General features: G+C 52.6%; 1 protein-coding gene across 2 annotated transcripts; it reads left to right on the top strand.

The window, feature by feature from the left end:
- Positions 1-190: 190 nt before the first annotated feature.
- On the top strand, positions 191-11,549 carry HPCAL4 (hippocalcin like 4). Of its 2 annotated transcripts, none has more exons than XM_037500034.2 (4): positions 191-253; positions 5,688-5,857; positions 6,078-6,293; positions 7,557-11,549. In XM_037500034.2, the coding sequence occupies exons 2-4, from the start codon at positions 5,696-5,698 to the stop codon at positions 7,752-7,754; spliced, it is 576 nt and encodes a 191-aa protein (XP_037355931.1). In that variant the 5' UTR covers positions 191-253; positions 5,688-5,695; the 3' UTR covers positions 7,755-11,549. The 2 variants fall into 2 exon arrangements, with proteins under 2 accessions (XP_037355931.1, XP_037355932.1); XM_037500035.2 differs by lacking the exon at positions 191-253 and adding an exon at positions 1,689-1,705.
- Positions 11,550-15,861: the final 4,312 nt, after the last annotated feature.

Below are 15,861 nucleotides of genomic sequence, written 5' to 3'. Positions count from 1 at the left end.
CTCCGGTCCCGCGCAGCCAATCAACGCCCGGGCTGCCCGCCGTGAGGCGGGGCTAATGCAAATCACGTCGCCTCCGAGAGACACATAGTGCTACCAGGGCTGGGAGGCGGCTCCGGCGCGGACCTCGGGGAGCCCGTCCACTTCGCCCCGAGCCAGTCCGGGTCCCCGCGGCCCGCCGAGGCTCGGAACCGTCCAGCGACCCGGCGAGCGGCCGAGGCTCGGAACCGTCCAGCGACCCGGCGAGAGGCCTCAGGTAACGCGGGGCAAGACTGGGCGGAGGCGCTCGTCCTCTGCTTTTCCACTCTGCATCCCCACCCTCGTCTCCTGCTCCCTCCCATTCATCTCCCGGACCCGGTTCCGCCGCAGGCGGCGGGGCAGCAGCCACTGGACTCTCCCTTGGTTAGGGGACCCCCATCCCAGTCCAGGCCCGACAGTCCCAGGGAAGGAGGCAGAAATGCTTCCTTATTCCCAGCTCCGACCCCCAAACACACACACACAGTCTCTCTCTCTCATCCCACTACCCCACCCCCCGCCCTCCAAAGGTCCCGTGTTTGGTCTTTTTCATCCTGGCTGGAGGATAAACCCAGAACACTACCCACTCCGCAGACTACCCGTAACTTGTCAGTGGTCCCAGCCACCTCCATTCTCCTCAGTCCTCGAGCCAAAGCACCAGGTCCTCTCATTCTACCTCTCAAATGTCTTTCTAATTCACACCCTCTCTATTCTTCTTGCACCCAATCGCTTGATCTCTCCCATCTTCCTGCTGCTCTGCAGGGACCACGCCAAAGCTCCAGGTGGACTGTGTCACTCACTCCTTTCTCTAATGTGGCCTGAACTTGGAGGGCAGAAGAGCTGGGTTCAAATCTTGCTTTTGCCTCAGTTGCTGTTTGACTCTGGCCAAGTCACCTTCTTCTCGATGCTTCATGAAATGGGGAAGGCGCGCAGGACATATGAAATGGGGAAGGGGGTGGATTGAATGAGATGATCTTGAATAGCCTCCCAATACAGATGTGCTCTGGCTCTGGGACTGATTATGACAAAACAGGCTCCTTTCACTCTTTCCCTGAACCATTAGGGAACCATTTCAGAGAGATGATGTGGGGGGCTCAGTCCTCACCTAAGGGATGTTGCTTTTTACCCAGGTGGCCTAGGGATTGCCTCCCACACCTTACACAGGCCCTTTCTCTGCTGTTAGGAGTCCTTCCTAGAACACCTGTCCACAAGGTGGAGGTGGTCAACAGGACCCAAACTTTATTGTTCCATACCTCTCATTAAGAAGGAGGGGAGAAGATCTGGTGCTGCTGCTGTGGCTGATGGCTGTTGCTAGAAGAGCAAAATGGGGAGAGGAAAGAGAAAATCTCCTGACCAGGGAGCTGTTGTCACCATGGCAACTGCCTCAGCACCAGCTCCTCTGAAGCTGGGAGAGAGTGTGGGATTATTGCCTTTCTCAGTCCCTCCTACCCTCACCGCCAGGTCCCCATTTGAAGCCCACAACCCTGAACCTTGCCCCTGGAAAGAAGCCTCTGAGCACAGAGGGGCAGTGCCTACGTGTATGGGACACTACCAGCTGCTTCACAGCTAGAGGGCAGCCCTCAAGACATTGCAGAGGAGTCTGCCCATGGCCAGAAGGGCCAGATCCAACAGAACATGCCCCCAGTGGGTCCTGACCTTCGCCTAGCTACTGATGGGCTCTAGTTGACCTTGGGTGAGCGCTTCTTTTCCCCGGGTCTGGGCTCCATGATCTCTGAAGTGGGTACAATGGCGGGAGAACACAGAGAAGATAGCCTGATGCAGTTCCAAGGAGGAAGAAGGGGGCTCTGCCCCTCTCATGTAATCCACCAAAATAATCATTGAAATAATCATTGAACAGCACTGGGTTGAGACATGGCTTTGGGATCTTTAGACAGGGCTGTTTGCGTAGCCCAGAGAACTTTTTCTGGCTCAGACAAGGGTTTAATGCAAAAGCCTATTCCAAATCAGGCTCCATTCTGGAATTCTAGAGCACCAGAGAATTTTGGAGTCTACATACTTGTAGGAGGTTCAGCTTCATGGCCTTGAAGGGTCTACTCATGCCCAAAATGCTGAATTTATGCTGCTGACTATCCATTGTCCAGGCTGAGAGGGGCCAGTCATAAGGGAGTGGGTTTTGGCCAGGCCCCAAGGCACATTAGAACTGCGTCATCTCAATGGAGAACAAGAGATATTAGGGGAGAGGAAGACAGCTAAACACATAGGTGAGGTAGTCTGGCTGGGAGAAGACTAACTTGAAAGGATTGTGTCATTGTGAAGGGGTGTGGGAGATGAGGCTAGACAGGTAAGCACTTGACGCATGACTCTAGAGGATTTGGAGTTTGAGGGGGCTCGTGGGCATATCTACCTCTATCCTATATAACACTTCTGGGCAAAACAAGGGAAGACATTCTCTGGAAACAGAGGAATCAGAAGAAAGGCCCTTTCTCTCAGTGAGACAGCTGAACCCACAGACATGGCTCAGCAAGAAGTACCCCAGTCTCAGATTTCAGCCTCTTTGACCATGGCCTTGGCCTTGATTGGGGGGTGAGGAGGGGTAAGAGAACTTCAGAAGAAGGAACAACAGGACTTGGTAGCAAGTTGGACCTAGGGAAAACTGAAAGTAACTAAGATTGAATTCTGCTCCCTCCATGAGGGAGGCAAAGAGGGGACAATAGAGAGAACCACCAAGGGTGAAAGTGATTCTGGCTGTAGATGTGCTGGGTCAGAGTTGCTGGTAGGCCACCTGGAGGTGTGGATGTTCCCCCATTATCTGGGTATTAGATAATGGCCTGAAGCGCAGACACGATGGCCCCACTAAAGCCAAGAGGAAGGTCAGAGCTGTGGTTTACCTGGAAGGCAGGTAGGGGTGGAGAAGGTCTGTACTGATCAAGAGTAAGAGAGCCATGATTTGGAAAGAGTAGTTCAGGCAGATAGCATGGAATCAGCTTGGATCTTCATCTAGACCTTTCCACTGACCTGCCGTGTAACTATGAACCAATTTTTTGCTCTTTCTGGGTTCAGGTGTCCACTAAAATAACGATGATCTTAAAGGGCATTGCCATCTTTGACCTGCCAATCTAAGAACAGTAGAGGGAGTGAGGACAACAATGGAACAGGCTTAGCCTTATGTGGGGCTGGAACCAAATGGGGGCTGGGAAAAGGTACAGCCTTAGGAGACGGGAGCATGGAGAAAAGGTGCACAGGGCAAGGAGAAAGGGGACAGAAGGTTAGGGCCACACAGACACTGTGACACACTCACAAACATGCATCTGACAGTACAGTCTCCTACTTTGACATGCTCCTACACACACCCAGCCCCTTAGAAGACACCCAAGCACATCACACAGGAGAAAGTGGGAGAGACTCTGCCTCCCACATCAGAAAACCTCCACCTCTGGGTTCTCTAGCTTCCTGAACTATCCCTGAGCCTCCAGTATCCAGATTTAGGGAAGGCTTCATGTGGAGATGGAGCCTACCTTCTGCGGTAGGTCTTCCAGAGGCATCCTGGACTCTGGTCCCAGTGCAGCTGTTTTGGACCCCACAGTTCCAGGTTCCTGAAGACCGTCCCAGGGAGAAATCTGAATTCCAGGGATATCCCACAACTAGCTTGAGGTCACACAGCAAGGGAAGGGGCATGGAACCAACCAACCTCAGGTCTGATTGTTTAGGATGCTCCAACCAGTAAGGATTGGAAGCCATCCTGGCATGGGGCTTGCTGTGGAAGCTTGAAGTGGAATTCCTTCTACCAGCCTGAAGGCTGCCTTTCCCAGTGGATCTTCACAACAGGTTACCTGGGGATAGAGTCTATAGCCCTTCCAAAGAGATTCCAAGCAAGTCAAAGTCACCTCCCAGGCCACATCCTGGGAAAGTCCAAGTTCTAAAAAGACATTTCTCCCACGGAGGTCTGACAGGAGTGACCACCCAGTCTTCAGGGCCTGGCAGGCCAGACTTTCTGGAGAGGGCCTATACCTCCCTTTGCAAACACTTCCCCTGGCATAGACCACTCAAGACTCTCAAGTTCCAGTTAAACACTGACTTTATGGTCCCCAAACCTGCTTTACAGCCATCTTGCAGCCTCCATGCATTTAGCCCCAAAACTGCACTCAACTCCTATGTCTCTGTCATGCCCACATCCAATCAGTCACCACGTCCTGCCAATGCCTCCTCCTAACATCTCTCAGGGCATCCTCATCTCTCCACAGCCCCATCCTCCCAAAGGTCATTATCACCTCTCACTTGAACGATGCAGCAGGCCCCTCTCCACTCTCCCTACCACCCCTATCCCAGGCTGTCTTAGACGCTGTAACCAGAGGAAAAATTCTATTTTTTAAAAGATTTATTTAGTTATGCATACAAGAGCTGGGGTACAGGCCAGAGATGTGGGAGGTGACAGGATTCACCAGAGACAGAGGGGAGAACAGAACAGGCAGACTGACTGAAATACACTGCTGAGGGGAGCAGCGGGCGAGCCAGGAGAGGTCTGCGACGCCATGTGGGTTGCTCCCTGGCAGGCCGGGGATTGAACTCATGACACAAAGGCTGCGGATTGCTTCATAGTGCGGTGCTTAACCCCTTGCACCACTAGGGAGGCCCAGAGAGGAAAAATTCTAAATCACATTCCTTCTTTCTGGGTCCCCAGCACCTAGTTCAGGACCTACCATATTTTAAGTATCCTGGAATGAAAGAGGGCATGGAATGAATGCTCTCTTGCTGGCCCTTGTTTTGGAACTCCAGAATTTCTCTCCCCTACAGTAAAGGCCAAACTCCTCGGCAGGGATTGAAGACCCTTTACAATCAACCATCTACCTCTTTGACCCAATGATAAATTATTGAAGGTTGGTCTGTGTCTATTTTATGGCCATCACTGGCACAGAGCCCAGCACAGTCAGCCTCAACTAATGTTCAGAGAATGGATGAATTAATGAAAAGCAGAATATAGTCAGGGTCATCAGTGCTACCAGCTAGGATTTGTGTTTGTACAGAAGAAGGAGGAAGAGAAGCTCTGGTTGGGGTGGCCCAGAAGGCCTTGAGAGAGAACTCGGAGGGACACCTGAGGAACTTGTCTGGGGTCCTTTGTCAGAGAAGAGCCCGCAGGGGCAGGTGGAGCTGAGTGTGGAAAGATCTGAATAGCAAAGAGAGGATGAAGACTTGACTCTCTGGCTGTGAGGGGCCTGGAAGGTGTACACAGGGGAGGAGAAGATGAAGGTTGTGGCGTGGGCACTGGCATACAGGTCAGTGAGAGGGAAGAGAATTGACAGAGGGGCCAGGAGACACTGGCTGACAAGGGAGGAAATTTGCTGTGAGGATGCGGGAGGGGCCTGCACAGGGGCCCAGCGTGAAGATGGGAGGCCCTGTGATGCAGCAGAGTGATGAGTGGAAGGGACACCCCCCCCCCCCGTCGTGTGTGGGGTGGGGGACTGGCCCCTGCTGAGGGAAGGTAAGACCTCCTAAGGGAAAGTGTGTGGGGAAAAGGTGTGGCAGAGCTGGGAGCACAGCTTCCAAAGGTGGGGCTTTTGGGGGTGGTGCTGAGGGGTATCCTGTGGGATACCTGTGGGATTTGTAACAGGAAGGGGCCATTGTGGAAAAAGGGATCCCTTTTCCAAAGGGCTTGGGAGACTGCTGCTGAGGTGAGGGCCTTGCCCTGGACCAAGTCGAGGGAGTGCCCTGTCCCGCAGGCCCCGCCATGGGGAAGACCAACAGCAAGCTGGCCCCAGAGGTGCTCGAGGACCTGGTTCAGAACACGGAGTTCAGCGAGCAGGAGCTGAAGCAGTGGTACAAGGGCTTCCTGAAGGACTGCCCCAGCGGCATCCTCAACCTGGAGGAGTTCCAGCAGCTCTACATCAAGGTGGGCGGCCCAGGCGGGCTGGGCACCCAGGGGCGGGCTGCCGGATTCGCGGGGCAGGGCAGGGCGGGGCGGGGTGGGGTGGGGTGGGGTGGAGTAGGGGTGAGACGCGAAGCTGGCGGGGGTGGGGCGGCGCTGGGCTCCCCAGGAAGGGGTTGGGGGGGCGGGCGGCCGGGCAAGGGTTGGCGCTGCGTTGCAACCTCCACGCGCCCCTCCTGGCCAGTTCTTCCCCTATGGCGACGCCTCCAAGTTCGCACAACACGCTTTCCGCACCTTCGACAAGAACGGAGATGGCACCATCGACTTCCGGGAGTTCATCTGTGCCCTGTCGGTCACCTCCCGCGGCAGCTTCGAGCAGAAACTCAACTGGGCCTTTGAGATGTACGACCTGGACGGCGACGGGCGCATCACGCGCCTGGAGATGCTGGAGATCATCGAGGTGCGCTGGGGCGCGTCCCAGAGGCGGGGTGGGCGCCTGGGCCTTTGCTCCCGGGGCCTTCTCTGACCCCCTCCTCCTCCAGCCACCCTCCGCTCAGGCCCCAGGACTGGTGCTGCACCCCACCCGGCCCGCCTCCCAGCCTCCGGGGCAAACTGTCCCCAGGTGGCTGTCAGTGTGAGGAGGCCTTGTGCTAAGTGATGTACCCAACCATTCTAGGGAGCAGGGACTTCAGAAACCCCATTTTACAGAAAATGGGCCGTTGAAATCCAGGGAGCCTGACTCCCGAGCCTGAGTTCTTAGCTCAGGTATTCTTCCATAACTCTATCTTGAGTGTTTGCTGCCCTGCCTGTTAGGCATTCCTCAAAGTTTTTACTTTCATGCAACATTCCTTAAGTGAAAAAAATGTAAAACGACAGCAGTAACAAAAACTGATTCTGTGTCAGGCAGTAAGTGTTTTGAAAAAGATAAACAAAACAAAGTAAGAGGAGAGAGAGTGATGGAGGAAAGAGATGTTTAACTAAGATGAATTGTGAGTAACAACCTGGAGAAGGTGAGAGAACTAACCACACAGATCGCTGGGGGAAGAATTGTTCTATGCAAAGGGAACAATAAATGCAAAGTTTCCAGGGCCAGATTGTGTTTGCAGTGTTCGGGGAGGAGCTAGGAGGCGGGGTGGCAGGGGACACGTAAACCAGGGCGGGGTTATTCCCCCAGGTCCTTGGCCAGGGGGCAACTCACTTAGCGTCTCTTAGTCTGGGGTGGGCTTGACTGTGCGCCTATGGCATTGGGCAGCCACTAGAGGGCGCGCCCTCTCTTTGTATGGAGACCAGACTAAGGGGGTAGGAAGGTGGCAGGAATAGACTTTCCCAGCAAGCCAGCCCAGAGCTGCTGGAGGTGTGCAAGTGGCAGGAAGTGGTTGGAAATGGGATAGACTGTGGAATTAGGGCTGACAAGATTTGCTGAAGGATTGGATGTGGGATGTGAGAGAGGGAGGGGAGTCGAGAAATGGCATCACGGCTTGGATCTGAGCACCTAGAATGAAGCTGTTATTTACTGGGACAGAAAATACAGGGGTGGAGGGGTTGGGTTTTAGACATGTTTAGTGTGAGATGCTCATTAACTATCTAGTCTTAAGACCATACATCACCTTCCAGCATCTTCACCATCTCCCATTGGGCTGCCTGTCCACCCCGCACGCTCTCATTCTCCTCCAATCTTCCCTGCCCCTTGTGAGTGTTCACTTCTCCCTCCTTGCCCCACCAGGCCATCTACAAGATGGTGGGCACGGTGATCATGATGCGCATGAACCAGGATGGGCTCACACCCCAGCAGCGTGTGGACAAGATCTTCAAGAAGATGGACCAGGATAAGGACGACCAGATTACGCTGGAGGAGTTCAAGGAGGCGGCCAAGAGCGACCCGTCCATTGTGCTGCTGCTGCAGTGTGACATGCAGAAGTAGAGGCTGGTGAGGGGCAGGGCCCCTGGCCAGGAGGGGCATGGTCTCCTCCCCAAGCAATGACCTCTCTGGCTGGCCCTTTCCCAGAGAGAGGGGATCTCCAGCCTTATTCTTTGGCTTACCCACCCCTCTGCCCAAGTTCTTACTCCCCTCAATCAAGATCCTTGAGGGACCACCTCACCCTGGAAAAGAGACAGAGCCTCAGGTATCCTGTCATCTAGCCCCACCCCCAGTCTTGGCCCAGAACCCAACATCTACTGGGCATGGGAGAGTTGGCTTTTGTCCCCAGAGGCAGGGTTAAGGGAGGAAGGGCACTGGGGTTCTGCTTTGAAATTCTGTTGTTCTTGGGATTCTGCTTTATAGGATGGGGTGCCACAGACCCTAGCTAAAGGGCCAGATTGGGTCTGTCCTTTGCTGAGGACCCAGATCCCTGAATGCCCCCTTGACTCTACCTGGTCCCTCTGGCCCCAGTCTTTGGAGTGTTCATTCAGTCCTGTCTTCAGCTAATGTTTATTGAGCACCTGTTCAATGCCTAGCACCTCGAGGCGCTGAGGATATGGTTGTTTACAAGATACATTCTGTGCCCTCTGGAAGCTTCTAGGGCAGTGAGGCAAACTTCCAGTGGTCAGGGTCTCAGATGAGGCCATAGAGCACTGCTGAGCAGAGGATATGGCAAGACAGGTTAAGTTGAGGCACTATTAAATCTTTCTACTCAGCTCCACGAGGAGCTGCAGAAGGATGGATGAGGATGTCTGGAAGTCTAGGAGCTATGTGAGTGGGACTTTTAAGAAAAATTGAAATTATGTAATAGTTATATTTTTTGGTACCCTTTGAAAGAGCTAAAGTCATTTTATTAGTTTAGGATATTAAAACATACTTTATATTTCTTGGTTTCTTATAAAATGGTTACATGAATATAGGAAATGCTAATTTTCGGAGGGGGAAAGAGCTGAGAATAAAGAGGGCGAATACCACCAAGTTTGCCAGATAATCCTTTTCCTTATCAGGCCAGGTCCTGAGCTGTCACCATCAGCAGTTTCTGCTGTTTTTGCTGCTTCCTTTTTAATGATCTTTTTCGATTCAGTAAGCAGCTCTCTATTGCGCACTTACTCTGGTCGGGCACTGATATCGGAGACAGAAAAAACAAGGTTTGCTGAGAGTGAGACAAGTGTATTTCCCATATCTTGATAGTTCAGACCTGGATTTGGTCTAGTTTCAAGGAGGAGCTTCCTCTTTCATTGCTGCTGGCCACGGTCTAGGCTGCCAGGCTGCATCTATGGGCCAAATGCCTAAAAATGTGCTGAGCGTGCTCCATTGGAAACGCTTTTTTCTAATCCCGTGTCCTAAATTTGCCAGGTAATTCATCATCTCCCAAGTGTACTGACTTTGCTTTCCAATGTCTGCTTTCCAATTTTGGATTCACGAGCTCTACAGTTGCATGCTTTGATTATCAGAAAAAGTAATTTGCTTCTTCATTGGGTTTTCACTCTGCTTTCTCTATCCTTGTGATCAGAAGTTAGCTCTGCTGTGCAGTGGCAGTTGATTTCCTCTTGAACTGCTGTTCACAACAATCTAGTAGAGAGGTGCTGTCCTCCCAGGGTGGGAGTGGAAATGGCTGCTGAGTCCTTGTCGGTTCTATCTGCAGAAAAAAGATACAGTTGCCTCTTGATTCTGAGTGCTCACCCTGTCCACCCTCTCTGTGGGTGGAGACTCTTGGGGATGACCTTTGGTCCCAAGCTCTGTTGGATCTTTCCTCTTGCTGCCCTTGGAGGTAGCAAGGCGATAGGGTTGCTACCCTCTTTCTATCTCTCTGCCTATGACCAGCCACATGGTAAGCCTGGGGGAGTCACATCATCAGGCAGCAACCAGCAGATTTTTAATCCAGGAACACCTCAAGTGACGTTCCATTGCTCTCAGGAGATGGCTGTTAGGCGTGTCTTTTACAGTCATTTGCACTCCAGACATAGACACTCAACAGCCTGGCTCTGCTGAGATCTGATAGATAGAAGACTTTTTTACAAAGTGGGGTTCCTTCCCCCCAAATGTTGAATCTAACTTACTTCACAATCACACAGAACTTCATGGCTTTCAAAGGCTTGCCATTTACCCATCTCATCCTGTCCTCACAGCTTAGGAAAGCAGGGATTTTCATTCTCTTTCTCCAGTCTTGGAAACTGAAACAGAGAGAGGGCGTCCTTGTGCAGAGCACACAGTCAGAGGTAGAGGTGGCACAGGGCCAAGACTTGAACCTCAGGCTCTAAGAGGATTTCTTCCCTTCAAAGCCTTTTCTCTGCTCGTTTCTCTTTTGCAGAGTAGTGCAGAGGTCAACTGGGGGGCAGACCAGGTTGGTTTGGGTCTTTCATAAGCTTGCTGCTGAGAAGTTTCTGAGGCTGCGGTCTTACAAAAAAGAAACAGGAACTTGGTATAAAGGCCCCACATTTTTTGAGGATCCTGTGTTCTGCTTCTGGACGGCTCTGCCTCTGACTCCGAGCCCTGGGAACCTGCTGCACTGTTTTCACCACCACCTTCCACCCTAGAGAAGTGCTTTTGTTTTTCCCAGCTGGCAGGCAAGTCCTACCCATGAGGGTGTGTTTGATTACTCCAAGCTTTTGAACACACCCATGAGTGATATTTGCTGGTCGGGCCAAGGATTCCAGACAGCCCAGTGGTGCAAACACATCAACCAGGTCAGGGACTGGGACCGCCATCTTACACATGGGAGGAGCCCCAGGCAGGCCAGGCCTTGCTCCCACATACTCTAGAGTGTCCAGGGGACTGTGTCCTCTGCAGCCTCTGTGGTAGAGCAGCTACCTGCCTTGAGAAGAGAGGCACGCCTCTCGTTCCTGCCCCCGACAGGGCCTTGCCAGAGCCCCAGGCTGGCAGAGGCTAAAGAGTGACTTGTATAGACACAAAAATACAGATGGGTAAAAGAGTAACGTATCCCAAACTCTCCTTTGAAGTTCCCGAATCTTCTTGCAGCAACTCTGTGAATGTCAAGTTTCCAGAATCTACGTTCTCACTGTAGTCTGTCCTCATTCCGCCTCTTGGCAGAATCGATGAGTCTTTTCTTTCTTATCTCTAAAATTATCAGCAAGGACTATTTCAAGCCATTCCCATCCTTTGAGCCATCGTCAGGATTCTAGAATTTATCCTTAAATCAACAATTTTAGCAAAGACCCTTAAGTTTTTTTCTGATAATAGCAGCGTCCCTAGAGGTAGAAATCCACCCCGCTGCAGAGAGAGAGAAAGGGGAGGGGAGAGAAGCAAAGGGAAGGCGAGAGGAGCTGGGGTTTCCCGCCAGGATAGTAAGCTGACACTGTAAATATTTTTACACAAAAATTTATTAAAGCAACAAGTATTTCCTGAAGCTCCACCTTGGGTGAGGCTTCGTGCTGACTTTGTGCTGATTGCTGTGCGGGCAAGAGTACATTTCTTACATATTTTATTCATCATTTTTGAAAAAATAATTCAAATCCTTCCATTGAAGTCTCAGGAAAAGATGGGATTTTCTTCCTGAAATTTTCAGGCTTTTCTCTCACCTTTGCCAGAGTGTCGGGGCAGATATGCACCTCCCAGGGTATCCGGCCTCCCCTGCTTAGTGGAGGCTAGAGAAGTAGGAGGCCTGTTGAAGTGGGGGGCTAGGCGGCAGAGGGGGGCTTCCCACTCCTTCTCCAGCCTGGCCCCCTGGCCCCTTCAGTGTGCTGCTCCTGGCTGTGCCCACAGTGACTGTCCTCACTGTCCCGCCTGTGCTGTATGCTGTTTTGTTACACTGATAGTGAATAAAAGGTGTGACTGTGCTAACCACTTCTGCGCTTCTCTAAGCTGGAGTAGGCTGGGGTGAGGGGAAAGGTCAAGAGGCCTAGGGACGCTCACACACTGGGGGGTCCTCAAGAGCCTCCTTGGGGCTGAGGTCCTCCTTCTAGCAAGGGGAACACCCTTCTATAGCCAGAGGGGTGCTGTTCCCTTCCTGGGGATGGGGAGCAGCCGCATTGGAGGAGCCTGCTTGCACCTGAAACGCTCAGTTGCATTTACAAGGGTTTTCTCAAGGACACTTGGAGGGGGCCAGCTCCTTTGGCAGGAAGCAATTAGGACAGAGGAAGGAGGCTGACCTGGCCTCAGGGCAACCATGAACCTAAGGAGGTGACTCAGAAGCTTGAGAACTTGGGGCTGCTATTGTAGCTGAGGCTACTCTGGGGGGATGGAAGTGTCCCAGCCTACCTTGGGTCACAAGGCCCTGGGGGACACAGTTCTCCCACTCAGGCCCTCATTAACTCTAGCCGGGTCAGTGAGTCTACCTCCTGCTCTTAGCCTTGCCTTCTGCCCCATCCAGCTGCTGATTGCCAGAATGATCTTCCTGAAGCACAAATCTGACCAAGCCAATTCTTCAAAGTGCCCCTGCTTCTCTCTGCATAATAAGCTTCTGAAAAGTCTTGAGGCCCTGCGTGATTGGCTACCCTTGGACCTCAGAGGCCTGGTTCTTCCCCTACCTCCCACTTCCCACCCTTGCAGCCTGCACTTGAACTACCCTGAATTGCCCCCTCCCCACTTCCCTAAGCAGATCACTTAGCCTGCTGTGTTTATGCGCTAGCTATTGCCCCTCTTGGGCCACCTGTTCCCACCTTGATGATCTCCTCCTCCGAAGCCCTCCCAAACCCCAAGAGATTGCAATGCTGGCCTCAGTGTCTCTCAGCCATAAAAAGAAACAGAGTTTGAGGAAAAGGAAAGTGGCGTAATTTGTTGACAAATGAGGAGGGTAGCAGGCTCCCATCTGAAAGGCTGCTGTTCTGCTCTTTGGGAGAGTGCAGGGTTATTTATACAAAAGGAAAAAAGAGGGGGCAAAGAGATGGGCAAGGGTCTGTGAAGGGGAGGGGGAAGGGGTGGGCGCCACCTTGCTTTTTCAACAATATGCTGTTAACTCCCTTTTCCTTGGAATGCAAGATGAGGAACCTGTCAAACAAGGGGAAAATTGCAAAAGATGGGGGGAGACAAACTTGTTAATGCTTATCTGAGAGACCAGTCATTTGCAGCTGCATCAATGCGTACAGTCCTTCAGGGTTCCCAAGCAGTTCTCCACATGATTCCAGCAGCTCAGCTGAGCACAGGTTTAAGTCCCCTTTTTATTTATTTTTTAAAGATGAAATGAAGGCTCATAGAATGGTAAAGCTGGTCTCCCTAGAGCAAGCGCACCATTCACTGTAGCTACAGGGCTTCTGAGGAAGGGTCTTCCCTGTGGTGGGCAAGATGGGGAATGGGGCAGGGAGGGGAAGGGGGCAGATAAAGTGTGAAGGAAGAGAGGGATGGCCTCATGGACCATGGATGAGGTGGCATCTGTCCAGGGTCTTGCTAAAGACCAGCCACAGGGCCGGGTATGCTGGGTCAGGACCTCCAGGGGAGCAGTGCAGGTGCCCGGATTCTGGAGTCAGCTGGAAGGGATCTGTTGGCAGCGTAGCCACCCAAAGATGACTGAACTATGTGGGAAAGTGCTAGCTAAAGTGCAGAAATGCAGACACCCAGACAACCCCGCACCCAGCCAGCCACCTGGGAGTCACAGGAAGACAGAGAATGGCCAGGACCCTAAAAGGGGAAGAGTGCTCTAAGGTCAACTTCTCTCCTCACCTTCCAACTTAAGGAAAGTTGTTAAAGAGCCTGAACCAGGAGTCTGGGAAGGATCCTTTGATGGTGAGGCCCAGAGGCCTGTCGATGTGCTGGAGGAGTGGAGACTTTTGGTGGCAGATGAACAGAACTCAGGTCAAACGAGCTTACGCGAAAAGGGAGGCTTAGCGGCTCACGGAATTGGGAAGTTAAGGCACTCCAGGCCAGAGGTGCACCCCCTCCTAGCTCTGTCTTCTCTTGCTCTCTAAGTGAGCTTGGTGTGCTCTCCAGATGGCAGCTCACACTGTCCCTAATTAACAACCCCAGAGAAGAAAGGAGCAACTCTCCCAGCCCCCCTCTACAGTGTGCAGCCCAGGGCCCAGCTGGGGTCACATGCTCATCCCTGGCTCAGTCTTGGTGTCTGGGGGAGATAGGGTTCTACAGTTGGTCAGGGTTAGGTCACATACCTACTCCGAGACCAGGGAGGCAGGGCCTGTTACTGGAAGAGGGTGGGAAAGGCTGCTTGTCAAACAAAATGAAGGGGGCCACCAACTTCCTTTGGGACATCTGTTAAAGTGATATAGAGAATCTCATGGAAATTCCAAGAAGGACACTACAGCCCAAGCCTCCACTGGACTTGCGAGACAGTCAGGACCAGCAGCAGCAAGACTTCCCTTTCATGGGGTGTCTGCCGCCCTCTGCAGCTTTTTTCCCATCTTTATTTGCTGATAGGTTCATTTTGCTCACACAGAGTTCTGCCCCCTCTTAGCTTTACATTGCACAGGACTGTATCTTGCTAAGGCTCATCAGGTCTTCTAGAAGGCAGCAATCTCACAGCATCCTCAACTCCTATTCCTGCGGCTGACTCTCCATCCCAATTTCCAGCTCCTGAGAAAGATGAATACAATTGACCCAGACCATCCTTTCAACCCAGGTCACCGGTCAGAGGTCACTGGGCAACATGGAGAGGGTTCCCCTTTGCATCAGGTACTCACCCCCTGAAATAACCCCCCTATACATTCTTCTCAAGTGACCTCCTCCATGAGGCTTCCTAGAGTTTCATAACCTCTTAATGCATAACAAGCCACCCCAAAACTTAGTGCTTCAAACAAAATGTATTATTTTTCATGATCCTGTGAGTTGACTGTGCTTAACTGGGAGGTTTTACTGCTTCAGGTGCTATTGGCTGGGGTCACTCACCCAGCTGCACCTCACGGGAGCTGGGGCTGGAATGACCAAGATGGCCTCGCCCATGGATGTGGCAGTTGGTGCTGACAGTCACTGTTCTTCTGCACTGGCTTCTTATCCTCCAGAGCCACTCTGTCTCACCATATGACCTTTCCAGAAGGATAGTCTAAGCTTCTTTCACAGTAACTGGTTGCCAAGAGGGCACAAATGAAATCTTCAGGGCCTCTTCAGCCTTAAGCTTGGAAACCACGTAGCATCACTGCTGCATTTTATTAATCAAAGCAAGTCAAAGCAAGTCACTGGACCAGCTCAGGGTCAACTCCACCTCTGTAGGGGAAAAATGGCCAAATAACATCGCCACCCGGCTGGCAGGATGGAAACGATTTGCAGCCATCTATGGAAATAATTTATCAAGCCCTGAGAAGGGCAGGTCTAAACATATTTCCCCCATCCTGAAACTTATTATTTTCCGCTTCCTCCCACAAAAGGTTTCATCGGTTCCTCCCAGGGCAAGGTGGAGGCTGGGCAGATCCCTCCTTTCTGTACCCTGTCCCAGTCTGATGCCCTGGAGGTTTGGCCAGGATTGTCTGCGGCTCCCACCTACTTTTTGCACACTTCTGGGCTCACGCAGAGGCCCCTGTCTGCCTCCTGGGCTGTGCCTTGGGATGGGTGGCATCAGGGTCTACATCTCGGGTTCTGCACCAGGGGTGACAATGCCCTGGAACTCCAGGATGGTGGTCCAAGATGCCTGGGTTTCGAGGCTCCTTTTCTATGCTCTCTCCTTCCATTTCCTTATAGGCTGTTCACTAACCCCTCCAACCAAGCTCGGTAGGCGGATTCTGAGACGGTGAGCCCCTGCTGGCCATTAGGGAGTCATAAAGAATCCGTGTTCCGAGCCTCGGGGAGTCTGTCAGGTTTTGGGGTGGGGGCAGGACCTGGCCTGGCCACGGCCTTTCAGCGCCCCTCCGCCTGGGTGTGGGAGAGATGCCCGACTGGGCTTGCCATGGAGCTCCCAGCCAGCAGCCGAGCCCAGCAGCCGAGCCCAGCACGCACGGAGCTAGCCATCCACCACTCCCTCGTCCGCGGAATATTCCAGGGTCCTAGCGTCAGAGGAGGAAAGAGAGGGTTACTCTTGGGGGGAAGGGCGACCAGTTTTTCTTATTCACCTTTGGGAAAAAATATTGCCAGGCCTCCCCTCCCTCGGTGCCCTTGCACGGAGACGATTCCCCGCAATCCCGAGTCCGCCGCAGCCTGCAAGACCCCATCTGCGGCCGGTCTCCAGCGGCTTCCCCCACCCCCATTCACTTGCGGCTAGGAGGGCCAGGAAGGG

Source organism: Talpa occidentalis, unplaced genomic scaffold (genome assembly GCF_014898055.3).
Source record: "Talpa occidentalis isolate TD23 unplaced genomic scaffold, MPIMG_talOcc4v2.1 talOcc4.9, whole genome shotgun sequence".
Lineage (NCBI taxonomy): Eukaryota > Metazoa > Chordata > Mammalia > Eulipotyphla > Talpidae > Talpa > Talpa occidentalis.
This window is presented reverse-complemented; position numbering and strand designations above follow the sequence as displayed.

Bases quoted from the DNA above. Each gene is read 5' to 3' on its own strand.
- HPCAL4 (XM_037500034.2), top strand. From the start codon at position 5,696: ATGGGGAAGACCAACAGCAAGCTGGCCCCAGAGGTGCTCGAGGACCTG. The intron at 5,858-6,077 runs GTGGGCGGCCCA...CCTCCTGGCCAG, and splicing joins TCCAGCAGCTCTACATCAAG to TTCTTCCCCTATGGCGACGC. The intron at 6,294-7,556 runs GTGCGCTGGGGC...TTGCCCCACCAG, and splicing joins AGATGCTGGAGATCATCGAG to GCCATCTACAAGATGGTGGG.